Source organism: Eulemur rufifrons, chromosome 4 (genome assembly GCF_041146395.1).
Source record: "Eulemur rufifrons isolate Redbay chromosome 4, OSU_ERuf_1, whole genome shotgun sequence".
Classification (NCBI taxonomy): domain Eukaryota; kingdom Metazoa; phylum Chordata; class Mammalia; order Primates; family Lemuridae; genus Eulemur; species Eulemur rufifrons.
In genome coordinates this window covers 11362936-11385765 of record NC_090986.1, presented here as the reverse complement: position 1 = coordinate 11385765, position 22830 = coordinate 11362936, and the positions used below count along the sequence as shown (strand labels likewise).

The following is a 22830-nucleotide window of genomic DNA, read 5'->3' as shown; positions in this document are numbered from 1 at the left end:
AAGAATGAATTATGATTTTGTAGGCATTTTCAGTGTGTAGATTTTCCTCACATCCCTGTTAGCTTATTAGGATAGTTCCTACCCTGTATCTCATTTTCTCATTTGTTATCCTTCATATTAAAGCTTTAGCTCAAGAAGGATTGCTGTAGTGTACATTTTGCTCAAAGTTTCATGGTCTCACTATTTTTGCAACACAGTTAAGAGGTTAAAACTACTCATTTGCTTTAGCTGACATACTTTGAATGGCTATGCCATTTGTAAGTGAATTCTCTATTCTTTTAAAAATACGGAAACACTTAGCTTTCATGGCACTAAATTTATCCCCAGGACGTATGTATGTACATGTGTGTGTTTATAAAGAATAGTGGAGATGCTTTTTCATTCAGGTTTTCAATAACACCCTGAAACTCGGCTTTATAAAATTTCCTATCAAGGAAACTTTTCTCTGTGGCTGAGCCCTCCATCTCCGTGTTTGCGGTCGTGTCTCTGTTGGCTGGTAAGGTGTCCCTGCAGTGGGGCAGGCACTGCGCCACCTCCCCTTTGAAATGTGCATTTTAGGGAGTCTCTTGTGGGATTATGTATCCTCCCTGCGATCCACCTGTATCCAGCTTAAAACATATTCTTATCTTAGCATAAAGCATACCTCTTCTGACTTTTTCAAGTAAGGCAAAACAAAAGCAAACATTACTTACTATGACATTATTGTTAAGAGGGATGTAGTGTATAATTTTATTCATCTGTAAATTATTTAGTTTGAAAAAAAATTACTTTGATACAAGTCTCACACTTCCCTCCCTCATGCGAGGGCTGGAAGGTAATCCTCGAAAAAATTTATTCTCTTGTTGAAACCATGGTATTGGCTGTCAGGTGTTGGAGTCTTTAGGATGGTGCCCTCACTCAGACTTCAGTGCATAGAACCGCTCAGCGCACTCTCCCGCTGAGCATGCCTTACTGTTCCTGGCTGAGTTAAGGTCATTGGCTAATTCTGAGTGTTACTTATGTAATTTTTCTCATTTATCTGTCAGGGTGATGGAATATTTTTGGGTTTTCCAGGAATATAAACTCATTAGTAATACTTTTCCCTGAGAAATTAGATTTTTGAATAACTTTGTTTTAATTAAAGCTGTTTTCTCCGATAAAATAATTTATTTTATTCTAAGTTTTAGCAATTTTCTATAAAGAGTCAGAGAGTAATAAATATTTTTGGGTTTATGGATCTCTGTTGCAACTTCCCTTTGCCCTGTAAATAGAGAGGAGCAGGCCTGCTGTGTGCCAGGGAAACTTATTTAAAAAAAAAAAACAAACAGAACTAAGAGTCAGGCCCCAGTTTTTACCAACCCCTTTATCACCAGGTGGTGAACAATACGCAGCTGGGAGGGTTACCGTCCCCTATAGCCTTGTTTCTGGTACAGGGAACACCTGTTCTCTTGTGAAATGCTGATACGCTAAGGAAGTACGTTTTTCAGATCTTAACTCTGTGCAAATAAGTGTGGCCCATGGAGTGTTGGCCGCGGCAGAGAGCTGCCCCTCTTGGCCAGAGCAGATGCTATGGGGGAGCCCACCCTGTGGGGAGGCTTGTGGCCCAGAAACTGAGTGCCGAGAGTCAGGGATCCAAAAGAAATGATAACCCAGGGCTTATTTCACTTGAAGTGTTTTTAAAGAACGGGATAAAGTATATATGAAGTGTCCTTTTGCAGCGAGCATGCTGGAGACTCACATTCTGTCTCTGCCCTTCCTGCTCTGTGCCCTCGGCAGCTCCCCTCCCACGCGGTCACTCCGTCCAGCAAGCACGCGGACAGCAAGCCTGCACCACTGGCGCCTGCCTACCACACGCTCCCCCACCCCTCCCACCACGGCACCCCACACACCACCATCAACTGGGGACCCCTGGAGCCTCCGAAAACTCCCAAGCCTTGGAGTCTGAGCTGCCTGCGGCCTGCACCTCCCCTCCGGCCCTCCGCTGCCCTCTGCTACAAGGAGGTGAGGTCCTGCAGCTGCTCAGACAGCTGGATGACAGTGAGCATGCCTCGAGATCGGTCCTCTTGCATAACGAAATAGACTCGCTCTTCTAGAACCACGAAGGAGGGATGCCGTCCTTGTCTTGTCATTCACTCTGTTGCTTCGAGGGCCTGGGAGGTCTGCAGTAAACCTGCACGGGGAGGGTGTGTGCAGAGTCCGATCCTGTCTGTGCCGTGCACGGAGGGACCTTTATCTGTTGACCCGAGGAAGGCCCCTGCGGGGCCAGGAGGTAGGAGGAGGCTGAGCCTGACGTGGTTTTTTAACTTCTAGTTCATGAGGGATGTCACTTTATTTCTGCATGCTATTCTCCTGCACCTTAGGACCTTTTTTTCTGGTTTTGATCCTGTCCAAGAACCCTACCTTTTGTCACCAAAAGCTATTTGAGATGAAGAGAACATTTACAAACAAAAATGAAAAAAAAAAAATTATTTAAGGGCAGCTCCTCCCTTTGATGTGTAGGAAATCATAATGTGGTCTTCATTTTTCTCCATTCTGATCCAGTATTTCTACATTTGTTAGGTGCAGTTAAAATCCAATTCTTATCCATAAATAAGTATTAACAATTTCATGTACCTTTACCTAAACCAACTTGTTGAGGAAAGGAAGTGTTTTGAGAAATGTATTCTGAGAAATATTTTCACTTGAGGAAGCTGATAATTGAGTGTGGTTTTTGTGAGAATGAATATGGTTATGAGCGTGGTTATGAGTGAGAATGAGCATGGTTATGAGTGTGAGAATGAGCGTGGTTATGAGCGTGGCAATGAGTGTGGTTATGAGCGTGGCAATGAGCGTGGTTATGAGTGTGGCAATGAGTGTGGTTACTGTGAGAATGAGCGTGGTTATGAGTGAGAATGAGTGTGGTTATGAATGGCAATAAGTGTAGCTATGAGAACGAGTGAGAGTATGATTATGAGTATATGAGAACGAGTGTGGTTATGAGTGTGAGTATGAGAATGTGGTCATGAGTGTGTGCATGGCAACGAGTGTGATCATGGGAGTGAGTGTGAGTACCAGCATGAGTGTGGGCATGAGTCAGCAGGGGGATGAATATGAACATGAGCTTGAGTGTGAATGTGAGAGTGTTATGAGTGTGAATGCAGTCATGAGTGTGAGCAGGAGAGTCAGTATGTTTGTGAGTGTAAGTGTGTGGTTGTTGCACTCCATGTCCAGTCAAGGCCCACATTTCACATTTGCCAAGGGAGCTGGAGCAGACCCTCTCTATGTTCCTGCTAGTGGCCCTAAGTTTTTTTAAGACCCATAGAAAAGTACTACGTAAGAAATTATAATCAAAGCTTTCTTTTTTTTTTTTTTTTTGTTCTTACTGAGTTTCATTTTATGATAGATATCTTGCTGGTAGTTATGTGCTTAAGTTAGAATTTTTTTTCTCGTGGGCAGTTACTTGAAGAACATGGGTGTCCTTTATTAGGTAGGTCAGTATGTAGAGTGTAAAGAAAAAGTGAGATTGCAGGCAAGAGCTGGTGGAGATTAAATTACCAGGGAGGAAAATTGGGGTAAAACTGTTGGGCAAAGAACTACAGAGGGTGAGGGAAGAGGTATTGAGGTAAACATAGATATTCTGAGTTTGGTAAATCTGGCTGCAGTTGCTTTGCCGGACTCCACATGAGAGGAAAGGTGTTAGAACTTCTGATTATTGTTAGAACTTCCAGTATTACTGAGTGCCTCCGAACACTGAGTGGAAAGTGATCTTACAGCGTGGAGTGTCGGGAAAGAAAGCTCATGCAGAGCCACGCGGCAGCCCGCGTGCCTGGCGCTAGGAGTCACGAGTGGGGTGTGCCGGCCAGGGCCCTGACACCTGAGCAGGGGCCGGAAGTGGCTTGCCCAAGGTCATCTTCTCTGTTTGCTTTGAATTTGGGAAGCCATATAGCAAGTGTATATGTTTCTTTAGGAACTGATTTCTGCTACATTTTTAAGAGCTTTTAAAATTTTTATTTTTACAGAAAAGATTTTTAAAAGATTACTTTAAAACTCAAGCTTTGTTCTCTCTGTGTTTTCAGTCTGGTTCATTCCAAAGCACATCTCACATTCTGAGTTTTGGTTTCTCGTGATGCTGCAGTTCACGAGTGGTTTGTATGATGGAAATGGTAGGGAGTTGGCCATGTTCGATACCGATATTTAATAGATGCTTGTCTTGCTCGCTTAGTTTTCCCTTCGTCTTCTGCACTGTGTAAGGAGATGTGTTCCAGAGGTGAGGGTGGACTGTCCCACTCTGGATGCGCTCTGCACCGGTGTGACCATGCATGTAGAGCGCAGCCGTGCGAGTCCCTTGCAGTGTCCTCTGCGCTCCAGGCCAGGGAGCATCACTCACTTTCTCTTCTTTTCTCTTGCGACTTCAAAAATCTTTTCTTAAAGTTAAGACTTGTTATTTTTACTTGTCTTTGTTTTAAAAAATAGTCTTAGTTTCCATGTCTCTTTCTAGCTGGCTGTGCCAGGTGGGTCTGCTCCAGAATTGGTAGTCCCCCACCCCCAGATGTCTGCACATTGCCACCGGCCCTTTCTCTCCTCTCCAGATGCCGCCAGCCTGCCTGCCTGCCGTTAACACCCCTGTTGTCATGGGATCCAAGTCACGCGAGGGTTTTTATTAGAGTTAAGAAACTTTAGCCAGTGACTAATACTGAAAATGCCCTGTTGACTTTAAATGAATGTTCAACAGCTAACAAAGAAAAATAAAAGTATGAGACAAGTGGTATTAACAGTGGTTAACAAAAGTATTAACAGTAGTTATAGTAATTTAATATTTCACCGTTAATTAACAGCAACCTTTTTTGATACGCCAGTAGAAATGACTGGCTTTGGCCAGTCATGTTATGGCAACATTTTTTCTTTCTCTTTCCCTAGGATCTTAGTAAGAGTCCCAAGACCATGAAAAAGCTGCTGCCTAAACGCAAGCCTGAACGGAAGCCTTCGGACGAGGAGTTTGCCTTACGGAAAAGTGAGTGCCCGTGGGTGCATGAGGAGGACGTGCCTCCTCGTTGTGCAGCCACAGTGGTCACGGGAGGGAGCAGGTTGGTGGCTTTCCATGGACTACACCATGAGGCAGCGAGAGAAACAAGCTACTGTGCGTTTGCATAGTTGGGCAGGGGCAGTTTCTAAGTGTCAGTGGTGACACGCATGTGCTTCGTAGCACACACAGCCTTGGAGCCCTGCGTTCATCTAGGAGCCTGAACCGGGGCTGGGCTTTAGCCCTGGGGGTCCCGCCTGCTCTTCTGGTTTAAGTGCTGTGATTCCCAAAGCTCGCTCTCCACCCACCAGGAGCGTGACTTATTTTCTCGTGTCAGAGTTGCACCCATCACCCTATTCTTTTGCTGTGGGTCTCTTTTCTGCTAGAGGTGGGTGTGTGCTTGTCTCATGTCCACCACTCAGGGATGCACATAGGAGAGGCCAAGGCAGCATATGACCCAGCTCCAGGCCTCTCACACAGCCGCTCACAGTGAGCACCTTACACCCATTAGGTGCTCACACGATAACTTTGCAATGAGTAGAACTGTTTCTAGAAGAAGCGATTAGAAAGATTTACTTTCCTCCCCTGGCCCATTTCTTCCAGTGACTGGGCCTTCCCTAGGGGTGATCGCTGGGAGGGGTGCTCATGGGCAGAGGCTGTGGGGTGCTTGGTACTGAAGGAAGACGCTGGGAGGGGAGATGGGCCGGCCTTAGGGAAGGCCGAGGGTCTGTCCCCCGGGATCTGTCTGACTCAGACTGCCCTGTCCAGTGCCCCTCGCTCCACCTCCCCCAGCCTCAGGAGGGATTGTCAGCGAGCTGGCGGGAGAGGCCCGTGTCTGGTCTTTGCAACTGCCAGTCATTTCTCCTCCTCTTCACGGCACCCATCGGGGCCCTGAGGGGATCCATTTCCACAAGGAGGCTTGTGGGAGAGATGTTTCTTTTTATGAGAACTTGGGGGAAGGCGCCAGAGTGGCCCAGTAGCTGCAACTGTGATGGGCCTCACCCCTGTCTGCTCATTGAGAGGACGGCTTCTCGACTGTGCCAGCGTGTTCCCTCTCCCGACCTTGTCTCCCAACACCACGGCAGCAGGCACCGCAGCGTGGGTCCCTCCCCTTGGCAGTTCAGGTCCTGACCCTAGGGCAGCACACTCCAGAGCCCCTCCCGAGTGGGTGAGGCCAGGGGTCTAGCAGCAAGACCCAAGACCCAGGCCAGGACGCCTGCCCGGTCTCCCCTGACTGGCTGTGCTGTCGATCCTCTCAGAAGGGGCAGGAGTCCCTGACTTGGGATGTTCTGTGGGCCACCTCCTTCCACAAGCAATGTCTTGGCACCGTGCGTGTGAAGTCCTGACGGGCATCAGGACCTGGCTGCAAATGAGTGGTCGTTCACTCAACATGTCCACACCTTCATGTGCTGGGGCGAGGGATTTGTCAGTGGCTGAAAGAGAAATCCTGTCCTTGTGGAGCCTGCATTTTGGGAGAAAGATCCAGACAAGGAACAGAACCAAGGGAGCGGGTGATGAAGTGTGTGGGCTGTGGAGTGCCACAGAGGCCTGGTGGGGAGGGCTCAGGGGTTGTTGGTCAGGGGCGTTGTGAGCAGAGATGTCAGGTTGAGGAAGCAGCAAGTCAAGTCTGGGGAGGGCGCTCTGGCCTGGTCGCAGAGACCCTGGGCAGGAGCCCCATGGTGTGTTAAAGGGACAGTGGAGGCTGTTTCGTGGGCCAGAGCTGCATGCCCCCCGTCGAGCAAGCCATGACTTGGGCGGCTTGAGCAGTGGGCAGCCACAGCTCAGTTTTGTATCAGGGACCTGATTGCAGTGTGGAGAGTGGGCAGGCAAAGATGAAAGCATGGAGCCAGATTGTGAGGGTGAGAGGTGGTGGGCTGGACCAGGTGTTCGGTGAAGATGAAACTTGCAACAGTACTCGACTGGCGTGATTTGCCCCCAGGGGACATTTAGCAGTATCTGAAGACATTTTAGTTGTCGTAGCTGGGGAGGGTGCTGCTGCTGTCAGGTGGTAGAGACCAGGGCACTGCTCAGCATTCTACAGTGCACAGAGCATCGCCTGACCATGGTCAGCAGGGCCGAGGCTGTCAGCCGCGCAGCGGCAGCGTGCGTCCCATGAACTGCAGTGGGAAGGAAGCGGTGTCAGGTAGACAGCCCACACGTGGTTCTGACCCTCGGGAAAGTTCGGGGCTGGTGGTGAGAGTTCCAGAGTGTACTCAGGGCTTAGATGGCATTTCAGGCATAAGGTCGCATAGACACAGAAGACAGGAAACAGAGGGCCTGAGATGGTCTTAGCAGGTTAGGGAGAGGAATTTAAGGAGGAACCCATGGGATAAACTGGGCATTTAGTGTGGACTGAAAAGTAGTTTGATGTAAATGATCCCTGTGTAAGTAGTGCCTTGTGCATAGTAAGTACTTAGTAAACTTGTGGCTGAGTCGATGACTGCATCTGTCTCGCTAGTTGTTTGAAGTCAGGTTGTAATTTTGTAAGTTACTTTAAGCTTTACTACATTCAGAATCCTAGAAATTTTTCTAGTTTGTGAAACAGTGCCACAGAGAAAGTGTGTGCTGTCCTCTCGTTAATGAGCTCTCATCCTACCTTTGTGATGAGAAACCCATAGTGATGGTGGTCGGCAGTGGGAAGCCACCGTCCTTAGTCTGTCTTTGCCCGTTGTGCGACGCGTTCGTATTTGCCTTGTCTTAGTGGGGACGGGTCACGTCCCCGTGAAGATCGTTCTCCTGCCTGTGGAATTGCTGTGTGCGTGCCCTTCATGGGATCCAGCTACTTAAATATTGCCTTTCTTACTCTTCAAGGAGTAGCTTATAGTAGGAAACCTGTTAAATGATCCTAGTTAGTGAAATTCAAATCTTTTTCTCAGTAGCTGTTAAACTTTTGGTACTATAAATACTTAGTTTGGCTCGTATGTATTTTACTTCCTTAAAGTGACATTGAGGCTTAATAAATTATACAGCTATAAATATTTTCGCCTTCCATTCTTTCCACATTTTTTGTTAAAGTAAGCCTTTTAAAATATTTATTCAAGTAAAATCTTAGAAAATATAGAAACAAAAATATAGAAAAGAAGCAGTTTACCCACAGGATCGAGTCCGGGTAGTCCGTTTGATACTCAGTCAGCACTGGGTGGGTGTGAGGCTCTGCCTGATGCTGCTGCCACTGGCTGCTGTTACTCCAGAAGGTTCTACCCTCAGAGCCTGTGATCTCTAAGTGGAGATGAAGCCGTGTCCAGATAACCCACCATTTAAGGAAGAGCTCTGGAGTGACACTTAAGGCTTTGTAATAGCCTTAGGTTAAATTCTAGTGGATCAGAGGGAACGCTTCTTCTAGAGTCTTCGATGATACGGTCGGACCACCCTTCCAGAGAGCCGTGCCTGTTGTGGCTCCCACCAGCCAGCTGAAGCTTCTCCTTTCCCTCTGTCCACGTCAGTACGAGATCGCAGGCTTGTTTATGTCAGGCTGGTGTGTAAAAACATGAAGACAGTATTTAAGTGTTCATTTCTTGTTTTCGTGAGACTGAGCATCTTTCCTTATTGACTGTGTTTTTATTTTGTGATGTACTTATTCCTCTCGTTTGCCCTTTGTGATTTGAGAGTGGGGATGCTGTTTTCTTATGGGCCAGTAGGCAGCCTTTGTGAGTTAGGATGTCAGCCCTTTGCCACATACATTGCAGGTAAAATGTTTTTAAAATAAAAACCCTTTTGAATGTAACTATTTTGTATGTATTTAGAAAACAGTTACCTGACAAGAAAATAAAAGGAGAGGTTCTCTTAATTGTCACTTTTGGCTGAGTTGATGACTGTGTCTGTCTCGCTAGTTGTATCAGTGACTGAGTTAGATTGTGAAGTGTCATGTGTCTCTTGACAGGCACGGCTGCTTTGGAAGAAGATGCTCAGATTCTGAAAGTCATCGAAGCTTACTGTACAAGCGCCAAAACACGGCAAACCCTCAATTCAAGTAAGTTTAACAGTAATTCCCTGGGAATTGGGGTGGTTTGTTCTGTTTTGTTTCAAGCAACAATCTGAAGGAGACTGCACTCTCCCTAGTGCGGTGTGCCAGTGGGGAGCAAGCAGTGTGGCTGCGTGAGCCTCGGGCCCTGCTCATCTGAGCTGTGGGCACAGAAGCCGTGTGTGATTTTTCTAGATAACGTTGTGCTAGGAAATATTTACGTATCAGGTACAGCCAGAATTTATAAAACTTATTTTGCTTAAAGAGGATGTGTTTAAAAGACAGTGGAAGATTAGTGCCCTTATTTCAGCTATTTAAACTATTGTTACAGTATTGAGATTTTTTTTTTTTTTAGCTGCTTATTGTCCAAAATATAAAACTAGTGCAAGGCTTCTTTTAGCCTTCTCTCTTTTTTTTTTTAGTGATTGCTTTTTTCCCCTTAATTTTCAGAAATTAACAACTAATTTATTTGGTAGATTTCTGAACCACAGAATTTACCTGTGTCTTATGTGTAATGTCTATGAGAAAATTTTTATCTAGTGGACAAGATGGCTTTTTTCCCTTGAACTCTTCCCCAGCGGTTGAGAGTGATGCGCAGTGTGGTGGCAGCTGAGGGAGCGGCGCGTGCTTTTGTTCAGGGAAGGGGCTGCGCCCCCTGCTGGCGTCCCCGTGCCCAGAGGGCCGACAGGTTGTGGGCACGCAGTGCCGGGCATGGGTGCCACAGCTCGTCGTTTTGTCCTGCTGCTGCTTAGGCGGTTTTTTCCTGCTTTTTTAAAGAACTGGATGATTTATATATTACTTCAGCGTAAAAACCTGGTTTCTATTAGACTTTAAGATTCGATTCTCTTTCTACCCTGACTTTGGGCAGATCATTTATCTCACCTCTTCATTTTTGTCACCTGCAATGTGGATTCGAATTAGTGTTATGTCTTATTTTAACCTAATACTGAAAGAAAGGATAAGGTGGGAAAGGACTTTAATTGCTTTACTTTTGTCTAAGAGGACAGCTGTGACGATAGGGCTGGCAAGGTTAAATCCCAGGTAGAATCTGTGGATTATCTAGAAACATCTTTTTTTACCGTTTCCGGTATTTACCAGTACTGTACCGTATCCCACCTGTGACATTAAGACTTTTTGCCAAGGGTCAGTACTGTCCTTCTTTGGTCCATACTTTGGTAGAAACACCTATTCATAGTAACACTCAGCAGAATAGGGAAGAAATGAAAATGCCTGGGTAAACTGTCAAAATGTGGATAAATATATGTATAATCAAGCAGTAACTTATAAATACACATTGTGATTAAAGGTATTACATTTTCATAATCTGACAGTGATTATATTTTAAGTAATAGACTATAAGATATGGCCATAGAGTTTTGGATTTTGAATTTGAAATTTTTTTGAAGTCATCTCAATTTCAATAACTTAAAATTTTTTTAACTCAATAGTCTCAGTTAAACAGACCAGATTCATTTGGCCTTCCATGTTCCTGGGTTCTGCATCTGCAAATTGGACCAATCATAGATGAAAAATATTTGAAAAGAAACAATAAAAAATAATACAGCAATAAAACAATACAATTAAAAGTCAGTACAGAATATCAACTATTTACGTAGCACTTACATTGTATTAGGTATTACAGATACTCTAGAGATGATTTAAAGCATATGGGAGGATGTGTATAGGTTATATCAAGGACTTGAGCATCGGAGGATTTTGGTATCCGAGGGGGGTCCTGGAACCAATTCCCGGAGCATTCTGAAGGACAGCTGTATGTGAGCTCTGTGTGTGTCACAGCGCAGGCCACCTGTCTTCATGATGAGAGGCAGTGCCCTGTGGTATGCCTATGGCTCTGCTGCTTCCAGCTGCCTGAGAATGGCCCGTAGCTCCTTTTTGTAGGTTGCCTATATTATGTATCTTCATTCTCCCTGTGCAAGAAAAGCTTCAGATGATACATTGATTTCTGTTTTTAATCGATAACTATGGGCAAACAACTCTGGGGCCTCAGAGGGCTTATTATATATATATCCTTAAACTTAACACTCTTCAAAAACCAGGAAAGAGGAGAAATCGATTGTGCTGGAAAGGTGGTGTACATAATCAAGAATTTTGGAAACGGGATCATAATGAAAGCAGCTCTTTTTATATTAAGTGCATAGTACAACAGTTTTTGGAAGGATAATATATTTTTATGTAAAATTCAGCTCTGTTCAGTCTACATTTAGATACCAAGAAGACTTTATAAACCAGATGTCTTTGGTCTTGATTTCTGTCTCAAGGAATTAATGACCTTCTCAGACTCTTGTTGTGGTGTGGGAACAGAGGTCGTTTAGACCAGAGGCAGGAACAGGCATGGAGCCAGTGGCTGCTGTGGTGTGCTGAGCACCATCACGCCCCGGCACAGAGGGCCCAGCTTCTCGGTGAGGGCTGTAGCCCTGTGTGCCTCTCAGCCCGCTGCCTGGCCAGGGTCATTGCTCGCAGTTGCTAGCCACCCTGGAGTTATATATCTTCTACTGTTTTGTACCACTTCCTTCTGTTCTCCTTTTATTGATAACATTGTGGCATTACCAGTTCACGTCTGTTCCTGACGGCAAAGCTTTGCTTCAGGGTCAGTGACAGTGCAAACAGACTCAGTCCCCTGCTGTCCCCACGCCTAGTGCTGAGCTCTTGCGAGCCCTGAGAGCAGACAGTAGGTGCTGGGAAGGCCGTGGGCCCTGGTTAGTACCTTTCTCTCCTCTGAAATTTTCACAGTGGTTATAGATTGATAAGGTAAGTTTAGACTCTCCCCACCCCCTGGATTTATAGTCTTGGCGTAGTTGAAGAAGTCAGTCAAAATTCCTTTGATGTTATTTTGCATTTAATACATCTACTTATTGAATAAGAAGCCATTTTTAAGTAGCCACATAAATGGTGCCTTTTATAGATAATGTCCTAAATGAGATTATTTGTTAATAGAATGTGGAATAGAATTGGTTAATTGCCAAATGTTTATAGAATCATCTTTTGGACATGGGTGTAATTTATAAAGGATTTCTTAAATGCTTTATAGCAATATCTTGAAAAAAGAGCAATTTAGAAACAATATCATGTGTTAGGTTTATTTAAATAACAATTGATCTGATTTTATTCTAAGGGTTGTACTAAGTTCATTATTAAAACCCAGCCATAAATAAGGAGAAATAAGCATTGTTGCATTTTTTAACAGTATTTTCTCTTTTCCTTCTCTTCCCATCACCTTTTGCTTTTGTTCCATGTTTTTGGTTGTGGCTCTTCCTGTCTGTTCTCCTTCTCACCCCACCCTGCCTGTCAACACCTGTCACGTCACCCCACCCCGTCTTAGCATGGCAAGGCACTGACCTGATGCATAATCACGTCTTGGCTGACGACGACCAATCAAGTCTAGACTCCTTGGGTCGTCGCAGTAGCCTTTCTCGTTTGGAGCCTTCAGACCTCTCGGAAGACTCTGACTATGACAGTATATGGACAGCCCATAGTTACAGAATGGGTTCTGCATCTCGTAAGAGCTGTTGCTCATATATCTCTCACCAGAACTAATGCACTTCTGAGCTTTTCTTAACAAATGCTTGTGGTATCGCAGCCTGCTTTTCTTAGATGTTTTCTTGCTGTTCCTTGTCTCTTTTATGTGATATTTTAACAACTTTTGAGAGTGTTCCTGGTATTTCCCGTTGTACTTTGTGGAGGCTTAACTGCCACTTCGAGTTTACATTAAGACCCTGACTGCTGAGGGTGGTGGTATGTTCAACGAGCCTGTACCTGAGGGTGCTTTTCTCAATGGATAGTTGTTTTATAGCTCCAAATGGTTTGGGTTTTTTTTATTCTCAGTGTAGCAACTGTTTCATTTCTTTTTGGATACAGCTGTATGAACACTTTTATATTTTATACTGAGACCACACAGGTTTGTGATCTAAGTGCCACAACATGGAGGAGACCCTGGTTTTATACACAGGGACCTAAATTTTTCACGTATGATGAACACGTTGATGAAGTAGTTGTAGAGAGACAAGAAGATGTGCAGCAAAAGCACTGAGCCAGTTCCGAGCTTGTGTTCTGGTAATCATGCAGAATGGTGTATGGCTCTGGACCTTGGCAGGTGCACAGAAGGACAGGCGTCACGTGTGTTCAGAGATGTCCTCACCTCACGGCTCTGTGCTCTTCCATGTCCTGCATTGTGGCCGTGAAGTGGCAGAGCTTACTGTCATGACTCAGATGTTCACACTCATCTTCACACCAAACTTTCCTGAACTGCAGTGATTTCTATTATATGGCACTTAGCAAGCCTATACTACTCTCTACTAAAGCCTCCATACTAAAGGTTTAAAGTCTAAAATCTGAAACATTCAGCCTCTACAAGTATAGACTAGACTGCGTTCAGAGAGGCCTTTGGTAGACTTAAAAAGTCGAGTGCTTTGGCTTCAGTCACAGCCTGGCTGGCCCCTGTCATCCGTAGTTATGCTGTCTTATAAGAGCCATGAGCACATTGTTGTTTTCAGCAAACCAGCTGCAGTGAAACTCCATTTACAGCAACCCATAGTGTAAAATCCTAATGCATTATTATAATGGGATATCGATATCGAAGTCCACTGAAGACTTACTAGTTGCCATGTAATTCACTTATAAGAAAATCTCCCCCACTTTCCTGGGATTTGTTGTAAGGAGTTTTCACTGGCCTCACTCAGACTAATTTCTGCTTCAAAAAGAACTGAATGTGACGTGTTGCATTCAGTTGTAGCATCAAATCCACATCTGGTCATCGCTTAAGAGGCCGAACTGTGTTCTCTCCCATGCATATACTCTATTCAGTGTTAAAATGGAAGCTTATGGTTGTGTTGTAAGTATTCACTGAAACAGGATGCCACAGTGCATCAGGAATAACGTTTCTTCCTTCCTTTAGGGTGGCTGTAATTCCAGGTTGCCGCTATTTCTTTTCCTACCACCCCCTCCTTCACCAAACCCATGTATTCAGTGTTCTGATGTTTGCGCAGAGTGACCTCTGGTGCAATATCAGCCGTGTCCTGGAAGCTGGGTCCTGCTGCTCACAAGCCCAGAGGTGCTAGTGAGGTCCTGGCAGTAGCACATTGTGTAGAAAGTCGGGCAGCTTCTTTCTGCATGGAATGGGGTGATGGCACAGAAGTCATTAGGGCCACTGTTCATTCCCAGGTAGCATCTGAACTGCTCATGCCAGCTGGAGATTTCATATTTTTATATCAATTAGCATAAATAAGAAAGTTGAGGAGCAATCTTTAAATTTAGTCAAAGCCCAGTATTAATCTCCAGTAGAGATGGGTTTTATATATGTCCAGCCAAATAGCAAATTGAATTTTGGAGAAATATGATGATAACTGTGAAATTTATATACTTACTCAATATCATACAATGGGTTTAGAAGCAGTTTTTGGTTTTATATTACATAGAAAATCCTCTTTTCTAATATTAATAGTAGAATGTCTTTTTGTTTGCTTGGAGACTGATAATTAGTGCATTGGTTTAGATGCCTTTGCCATGCCTTAGTAAAACTTGGGTTGCCTGTCACGTGCTATGTATACCACACATTGGAATACAGTTGCTGCACTTCTTTTTTTTAATGCCAAGTATCATTTGGATATCTTACTGAGACATCTTCATTGATATTCTATACACCAAAGTTTTGACAATTTACCATCATTGCTTTTTGTACCAGTTACAGCATTTTGAGGATGCTTTTTTGTTGATGCTAAGATCACTGCAGAATAATAACCTTTTTCTTTGTTTGCATTTGTTTTGAATGTCTAACACCATTAGTTTTTGTGACCTGGTTAAGAAGTATTTGTGCCACAGGCCCAAAAGACAGTTCTCATGTGGCAGTGGTGATACGGCATTCAAAGGGCCAATGTTTCTATTTTTGTGGAACTTTAGTTATGCTGATAATAGTATCTTCTGTTTATGCAGTTCTGTAATATCTGTGTGTACAGTTAGTATTATGATGAAAGGATGAAGAATCTGAACTCGAAGGTAGGTTTAAGCCATCATCAGGCCCTTTGCAAGTGGCCTAAATGGTGTTCCCATTGAAATAACACTTGCCACATTTATATAATAAGCTATATTAATTATGTGTTTTGCATAAAATTGTCAAAACACAGTAATGTGTACATAGTGGTATAAGATCTTGAAAAAAATCTATATATTGTGCTCTTTACTGTGAATGGGAAAAGCCATTTTTAGTAGGTGATTACCATTTGAAAAACATTGGATGTACATCTGAATGTTGCATTGTATTGTACAGTATGCATATTATTGTTTGTGGTTGCATATGGCAATGAAGTGTTTGTTTTATAAAAAAAAAATCTGTTATGTACAGTTGAAATAAATTTTGCATTTGCTAGCCCGTGGCTTTTAATATTTGTTACATGGGGGAGGGGGAGTAGCATAGTTTGCAGTTGAATGTGATTTGGCTGTTCTTGCTGAACAAAGGCTGCAGGCTAGTCACACTTTCTGTCTGCCCTGAGAGAAAAGCTTGCACTTCCTTAGGTTAAATATGTTCAGGACAATACCAGTTCACTCCTTATACATTTTTATTTCATTTGTTTCCCTCTTCCATTTTTTTTTAAAAACAAGTTTTCAATCACTGAAAAGTTTGTCTCCAGAAGTATTATTTTTTTTGTGTGTGCATAAATGGGAAAAAGCACAACTTTAGAAGTTTTTTATTTAGCCTAAAGTCAGTTTTTTGTTTTTGTATTATGAAGTGCATATCAGGCTAAGAAGAGAAAAATGAAGCAGAATAAAAGAAAAGAAGTTCTGTGACAGGTGCAGGGCTTGGACAAGGTGCAGACAATAAACACGGAAAACGCTGTTTTCTTTTCCTGAGAAAAATAAATCAGCCATAAATAACAAGGTGACCTAGATGACTTTTGAGAGATTTTATTAAATAAAGTTTTTATAGTATTTTGCTCCATTACGAAAGTTATTTCAGTTTCAGTTGATTATAATTAGATTCAGATGTTAGAAATATAACACTTGTGCTAGCCCTCTGGCTGGATAGGCAGGTATTCTTTTCTGACAAGCTTAAACGATTTTAGGCTTTGGGTGCAGGCAGACTTACACATTCATGCGCACACACCACATACACCTGGCTCTGGCAGTCGGGCTGTGTTACTCCTGAAACATTTAGTTGTGTGTGTCAGATAAGGCCCCCGCATGGTATAACAGCCAAGTAACAGCTGAGAAGGGCGCTGGGACTGAGCTCCTGGGGCTGTCCCTGCTTTGTTACTGCCTGGGCAAGTCATCTTGTCTATAAAATGGAAATACTGGATTAGATCTGTGTTTCTTAAACTAAGGTCCACAGTTCTCTAGGGATTTGTGAATGTTTAGGGGAGGGGAGGTAGAGTTCTCAGAAATATCTAGAATTTTAACTTTTGTGCTCATATTAATACAAGTGTGTCCCCAGGCTTCTGGATCACACCTTGGAGTGTTGCCGTGGGACCCCAGTGCCTGCTGGTTTCTCCAGCTGCATGGCACAGAGTGACCCTGACAGTGTAGCGTGGAACTGTCATTGCAAGTGCTTCTCAGCACGCCTTGGTGGGAAGACACCAAGCATCTGCAGACACGTTCTTGGAGTCCTCAAGTTTGAGAAGCACTGAATTTGGTTGGTGTTAAGTATAAATTATTATTTCATTATATTGATGTTTTTTTTTTATTCTCACCTCCATGCAGAAACATTTAACAACAGCCAACCAGCAATTTTGTATATGTGTTTATAGAAACAGACAGATGATAGGTTAGTCTAGCACTTCTCAAACTGTTATGCAGAAAACCATTTTTAGGATTTTAATGTTAATATTGATGTACAAAAAAGTTCACCACTCAAAACGAGTTTCAGAAATGCTGAATTAAAGAATTTTTGTGGCAAACTTCATCAAAACCCAAATTATGCCAAAGGTGCACTAAATCTCCAAGAAGTGGCTGCAGCATGTAGCATTTCCCAAAATGGTGTGTTGCAGAACCCCTCTCATCTCCAGAAACACAAAAGTTTAGGAAACACAGATCTTGACTGTACTAGAACCATCATGAATGTGTTCATCTGTGTCTGAGCCTCTGTTAATGGGATTTTAAATAAAATGATAGAACATTCTGTGGTAGTTCTGTTGTTAAATTGTTTTTCTAATCTAGGTAATTTGGGGAAAATGTGTTTAATGCCTCTAAAAGTACTTTAATAATTTCTGAGATAACATATTAAATCTGTCTACTTTTTAAAACATTGTTCTTAAAGAAGAACTTGTTTATAAACCTGGCTGGAAAATATTCCTTTGTGTTTTTTTGAAAGGCTGCAGTACTTTTCAGTCATTTTAGAAAAATATGTTATATTAACACTAGACAGATTATTAGCACCACATGGATTTTTAGGCAGACTAATCTTCATTTATAAGCCTCCTAACTCACCATCAGAGATCCATCAATGGCATTTTTCACATTAGTGCATTTCAGGAATCAAGCAGTTAGTACATCCTGTCTATAACATCACATCCTCAAACTTACATTTTTATAATAGATCAGTAAGTCCTCGTGTGCTTTAAGTGTATTTGCAAAAATAAGGCCAGTGTCATGCATATGCAGTCATCGTACCAGTTCTTACAGGATGTTTTGCTCCTCAGATTAATAATGTTGCATAATGGAATGGCTTTTATCTATATGAATTCATCTGTTAAAAGATATTTATAAAATGTAAGATTCAAATTAATCCTCAGAACACCTCTGGAGAAGTGGTTAGTTTTGTTGTTTTATTTTGTAAGTAATGAAGTTGAGACTCAGTGGCTTAAGTGATGAAGCGTCACCAGAGTGTCCTCACGGCTCCTCTGCATAGACGTGTCAACATCCTCTGTGATTCTATTTTATATGTCATTTGAAAACCTCAGTGCTGGAAACACATAATGTAAACAGATTGTTTAAGAAGGTAGAAGTGGCAGAAAAATTTAAAAGAAATACAGAATTTAATTTGCCTGAAGTGCAGTTACATAAAAACTTTTTTTTCAACTTATTAGCTAATTCATTTGAAGAAATGTGTTGCAAATTGAATGTGAGATACATAAATAATACCTTTCTTTGATTTGACTCAAACACAGGCATCAACTATCTAGGCTCACAGCAGGTCAACAAGGTAATTAATAGCAGTGGGAAAACTATTTCTGGGCAAATAGCACATAAATTTTTTTCTTCTAAAATCATGGGCAACTTTCACTTTTGTAGCAGAAGCGCAGGAAAATTCTTCAGCTGGGAAGTACCCCTGCTGTCTCTGTAAATCTGTCTCACATACCAGTTTCCTTCCCGTGCACTGTTTTCCTGTGTGGCCCGCACATCTCAGCAGCCTTGCCCATTAACCAGGAGAGGCTAGAAGGCAGGCCCGCAGCCCCCAGGGTTCTCTCCTGTGACCTCTCGGAGGTGCAGGTGCCCGGAGCGGGCAAGGCTCCTCATCCAGAAGGGGCATTTCAGCCCTGGTCTCTTGGAACTTGTCAGAGATTTCTGGGGACACTGATATTGTCAGCCTAGTGTTTTCGAAAATGTGTTTCTTTCTGAAACCCTATCTTGCTGCTGTCCTGTCTGAATGTTCTGTCTGAAAAATTACTCCTGAGGTGTAGGTCACTGTGCGTGAGGGTGGGTGGAATGCCGCCTTGGGAGGGTGCGTGCATGAAGGTCCCCCCTCCACACGCACAGTGATAGGTTTGCTGCCAGGGGTTTTGTAGCACAGCGTGAACCTGTCATCAGAGGGGTGTCTTTGAATTAGTATTTGACAAACCCATTTATAAACATACGGAGATATGCCAGCCCATTACAGCTTAAAACAAAGTTCTAAGTACTGCATTTGATCATAAGACTGAAATTATTCTCAATACCCATAAAGGCTCTTCCCTTTATTGGTGTTACATGTGTCTCTCTCGGAGCTTGTGCTGTGTGACATAGCATTGTACTTGATTGCTCACCCTGAGCTCTGTCTTACCTTCTTACACCTGAGATGACGAAGGAGCTCGACATCTGAATCTTGCACAGTTCCTGAGCTTCTCATTTCGCAGTCTGAGATGGGATGGAGCAGGTTTTGCAGATTCACAAAGGGCAGCACGTGGCCAGGGAGCTCCACGCGTGCCACCGTGGAAATGGTTGAGATACTCTGTGCATGTCAGGAGCGTTTTATGAGCCCTCTTGTAATCAAGCTTTGACAGTTGTTGCTAATCTTGTTCTGTTCAGAGGAGTATAAGCATACAGTAAAATGCTGGTAAAACTATCCTTGAAAATCCTGTCTTTTAAAAACATTTGTATAATACAGACTTTCCCATGATAATGAGGGTGCACAGCGGGTCTTCTGATAAATTTTTAGGAAGACAAACAAAAGGCGAGTGGGAAAAAACAAGACCAAGCAAGTTGAACCACCACTTCCATAATTAATGAACGTACCTCAACCATTAAATATACTTTTTTCGTTGAGAAATGCTTATCACAATACCACTGCAAGTGTTTGTGTGGTGTGGTAGATAATATCTTTCCTCCAATTTGCATTTCATATAATTTTTTGATAATATCTTTCCTCCAATTTGCATCTAATACAATTTTTTTAAATGGTATATGTTATACTATATAATCTTTAAGAATATGATTTGATTCTCTTTCCTCATCTTTTAAAATGAGTATTTGGATTTCCCAATTAATTTCTAAAGTATGTGTCTTACAGCAACCAAAGTCCCTTATAGGCTTTTGTTCAGGTGTTAGTTAAGTGGCACAAATGTTCCTCTGACATTGTGAACAGTTTACTTTCATTTAGAATAGTACTTATATTCCGGGGAATGTAGAATAAAGTTTTCGTAAAAGAACCAAGTAATACATTTCACTGTTTCTAAATCATATGCTATATCTTTATTTTTAAATGTTGCCATAGAGTTAAATATTTTAATTGTCAGCTCTTCAATTAATAAACACTCAGTGTGTTTGGTCTGCTTGGTCTCTCTCATATGTCTTTCTGACATCCTTGAATAATACAGTGGCTCAAAATGTAGATGAATATCCAAGGAATATGATCAGAACCTTTAAATTACCACCTGTTGAATATTTTGGGGTTTAAAAGATTTCATAATCCAGATTCAGAAACTGAAGTTTGTTAATTTGCAAAAGACTGGTGTTTCCTCTGTGAGGCTTTGGGCACGGGAAGGCCTGGGCTCAGTAGGCAAAACTGGCCAAAGATGCCCTACTCTAGCTTGTCTTGATGAAAAATTTTTATTACATACTCACTGAAATTTAGTATTTAAGTAGTACTATGTACTCAAGTTCTATTTCTTTGTTCTGCTGTGATACTCACCTGAGGTTATTTTTCTGTTGTTTTTTTTTTTTTTAAATCATCTTAGGTTCACGCAAAGAATCTGCTCCACAAGTTTTGCTTCCAGAAGAAGAGAAGATTATAGTTGAAGAAACTAAAAGTAATGGCCAGACTGTGATAGAAGAAAAGTAAGATGTCTTCCGGTGTTTTAAAGCAGGCCTCCAACCCCACAGTGGGTAGCGGAGTCAGGACAATTCCCCGAGGGGCTGGGCTGTGGCTTCAGAAACTGCACTTTAAAAGTTTCTTCATAGGTTAAAGTTAACTTTGACTAAGAGTTTAACCCGCCGTATGCAGAAGTTGGTTGTTTTAAAGTTGTAGATTTAGCTATGGCAGTGAATAGGGCCAAACAGCCCTGGTCCCTTCTCTTAGCCTCGTGGCGTCGTCTCCTGGTAAGTTTCCATACGTCCTCTTGTTGTTCATGCTGTTCATGTGTTTATTCTGTTTCCTATTTCAGGAGTCTTGTTGATACTGTATATGCGTTAAAGGATGAAGTCCAAGAATTAAGACAGGTGCGTCATAATTAGTTTTTTAATCTTTTTTTATGGGAGAAAAAGAGAAAACATTATATTAAAAATAAAACTGTCCATAAGCAAGAAAATACTAAAAGGAGACCATGTCTTTCCGAATTCCAGCACATAAAACCATTGGTCTTCTGTAAGTGTGATAGACCAGAAAATGAATTTTTAAAGTGGCTTACTTAAACTCTTTCTTTTAACTATGTTGTTCTCGATGTCATAAACCATCTCAAATTCTGTTGGAATAGTAATTTAAAATATCTAAAATTCTGTCTAGTTAAAAGTCCTATTAATGTCCCCTTGTGAGTAATCTATGCCAGTGCATTGTCCTTGTGCTTCAGAAGCCAATGGGTCAGTACACTTGGCTAACTAACCAGGTGTGTTTGTGTGTCAGTGTTGTATAATTTGTGTGTGCAAATGGCTTTGGTCTCCTGCCCAGCAAGGTGAGGGAGGGTTGGGGGGTGTAGGCCGAGTAGCAGCCTGGGAACCACGTGGCCTGGGATGTGGAGGGCTGGGTAGAGGGCCAGTGGCCACCGTGCGGGTCTGGACACGCTCTCAGCCATTCTGAGCAGTGTCCAGAGTGGCTTCCAGGTACTTCTCTTTCTTATTTGGGCTTCCCTGTTCACGCTTCGCCCCTAGCAGCAGCAGGACACTGTGTGTGTGTGTGTGTGTGTGTGTGTGCGCGCGCTCGCGCTACATCCTGCGTTCACATGCACAGAAGCAGGTTCTTACTCATTCACTCCTGTGTTCATTCAGTGGCTGTTACTTCCATTGCTCTGTATAACTCTATAAGGTACTTGTAAGTGTGAAAAGAAGCAGTTGGATGGATACTGTCCCATTTGCTCTCTTCAGCCATTTTCTTATGGTATATTATAGAGAGATTCTGTCATTTATAATGTGAAATAAATACGGGCCATTAGGACTGTTTTCCATCTGCAGTTTGTCTTGGCTTCCAGGAACTGTGCAGTAAAGAGCACCTCAGAGTCTGTCAGGTGGCTGAGCTTTGCCGACCCCCGACCTCCCAGCCCACAGGCAGGTGCACACGGGATCTGAGTAATCCAGGCCCCGAGGTCTCAGGAAGGATGTGCATCTGGGCAAGAAAAGCCTGCCAGTGCCAGCAGTAGTGACTGTACTGTGGTCTGCTTGATTTACAGGATAACAAAAAGATGAAGAAATCTTTAGAGGAAGAGCAGAGAGCCCGCAAAGACCTGGAAAAGCTGGTGAGGAAAGTTCTAAAGAACATGAATGATCCTGCTTGGGATGAGACGAATCTGTAAGGACGTCCTTCATTCTTTCTGTCGAAGACCAGCTCCAAGATCAAGCCGGGAACTCCTGAGCCAAGCCAGGTGCCATTCAGGACTACAGGGCAGGGCTGGACACAAAGTCATCTGCTCTCTGTGCATAGGAAAGCTGGGGCCCGACACAGAGAATCGAACGGTCAGACCATTACTGACAAATCCAGACAGGAGACGCATACGCTGAGGACCTGAGCTGCGTTAATCTCACTTCTGCTACCGTCTCAGTTACCTCATTTTGCAATAAGTTCAGTGACTGACTAAAAGTCCTGATTTTCCAGACTTTCAATTGAATATATAAATATTATACATACATGTTTTTTGTAAATATTCCATTTTGGATGCATACCCAAGGTCATTGTGTCTGGGCTAATCCCCATGCTGGAATTCCCTTTCCACTAACCCTTGCCACCGTGTGAATTAGAAGCCCTGTCCACGCACCCGTCGAAAGCAGAGGTGTGGGGAAGTGTCTGGTAGATGCCCGGTTGGTTCTGCACCACCATGCTCTCTACAGTGCTATAAAAATACTTCCCACTCCAGTATGTCTAAATAATTTAACCTTATTTATATCTCAAAGATGCTTCCATCCCATTCGAAAGTCTTTTCATAAAACAGTATTACAGTCCCAGACCCACCAGGCTCCGAGGACAGCACGCTGGCTGGCCGAGACTCAGCCCTGACATTGGGGGAGTCTCCTGCACTGCCCCGTGTCCACCCAGAAGATGCCTGCT

The 22830-nt window shown here is 43.0% G+C and overlaps 1 protein-coding gene across 5 annotated transcripts in view; it reads left to right on the top strand.

The window, feature by feature from the left end:
• The window catches only part of ARHGEF7 (Rho guanine nucleotide exchange factor 7), a 160209-nt gene extending 137795 nt beyond the window's left edge, over window positions 1-22414 (top strand). For 2 of the 5 annotated variants that reach the window (XM_069467565.1, XM_069467569.1), the window contains 7 exons: window positions 1756-1980; window positions 4876-4969; window positions 8859-8948; window positions 12280-12456; window positions 20318-20417; window positions 20744-20798; window positions 21959-22414. In XM_069467565.1, coding sequence (XP_069323666.1) covers window positions 1756-1980; window positions 4876-4969; window positions 8859-8948; window positions 12280-12456; window positions 20318-20417; window positions 20744-20798; window positions 21959-22081 — 864 coding nt within the window. In that variant the 3' untranslated portion in view covers window positions 22082-22414. Of the gene's footprint in view, window positions 1-1755; window positions 1981-4875; window positions 4970-8858; window positions 8949-12279; window positions 15319-20317; window positions 20418-20743; window positions 20799-21958 lie in introns of those variants that run through there. The other 3 variants (XM_069467566.1, XM_069467568.1, XM_069467567.1) reach the window with 3 other exon arrangements.
• Window positions 22415-22830: the final 416 nt, after the last annotated feature.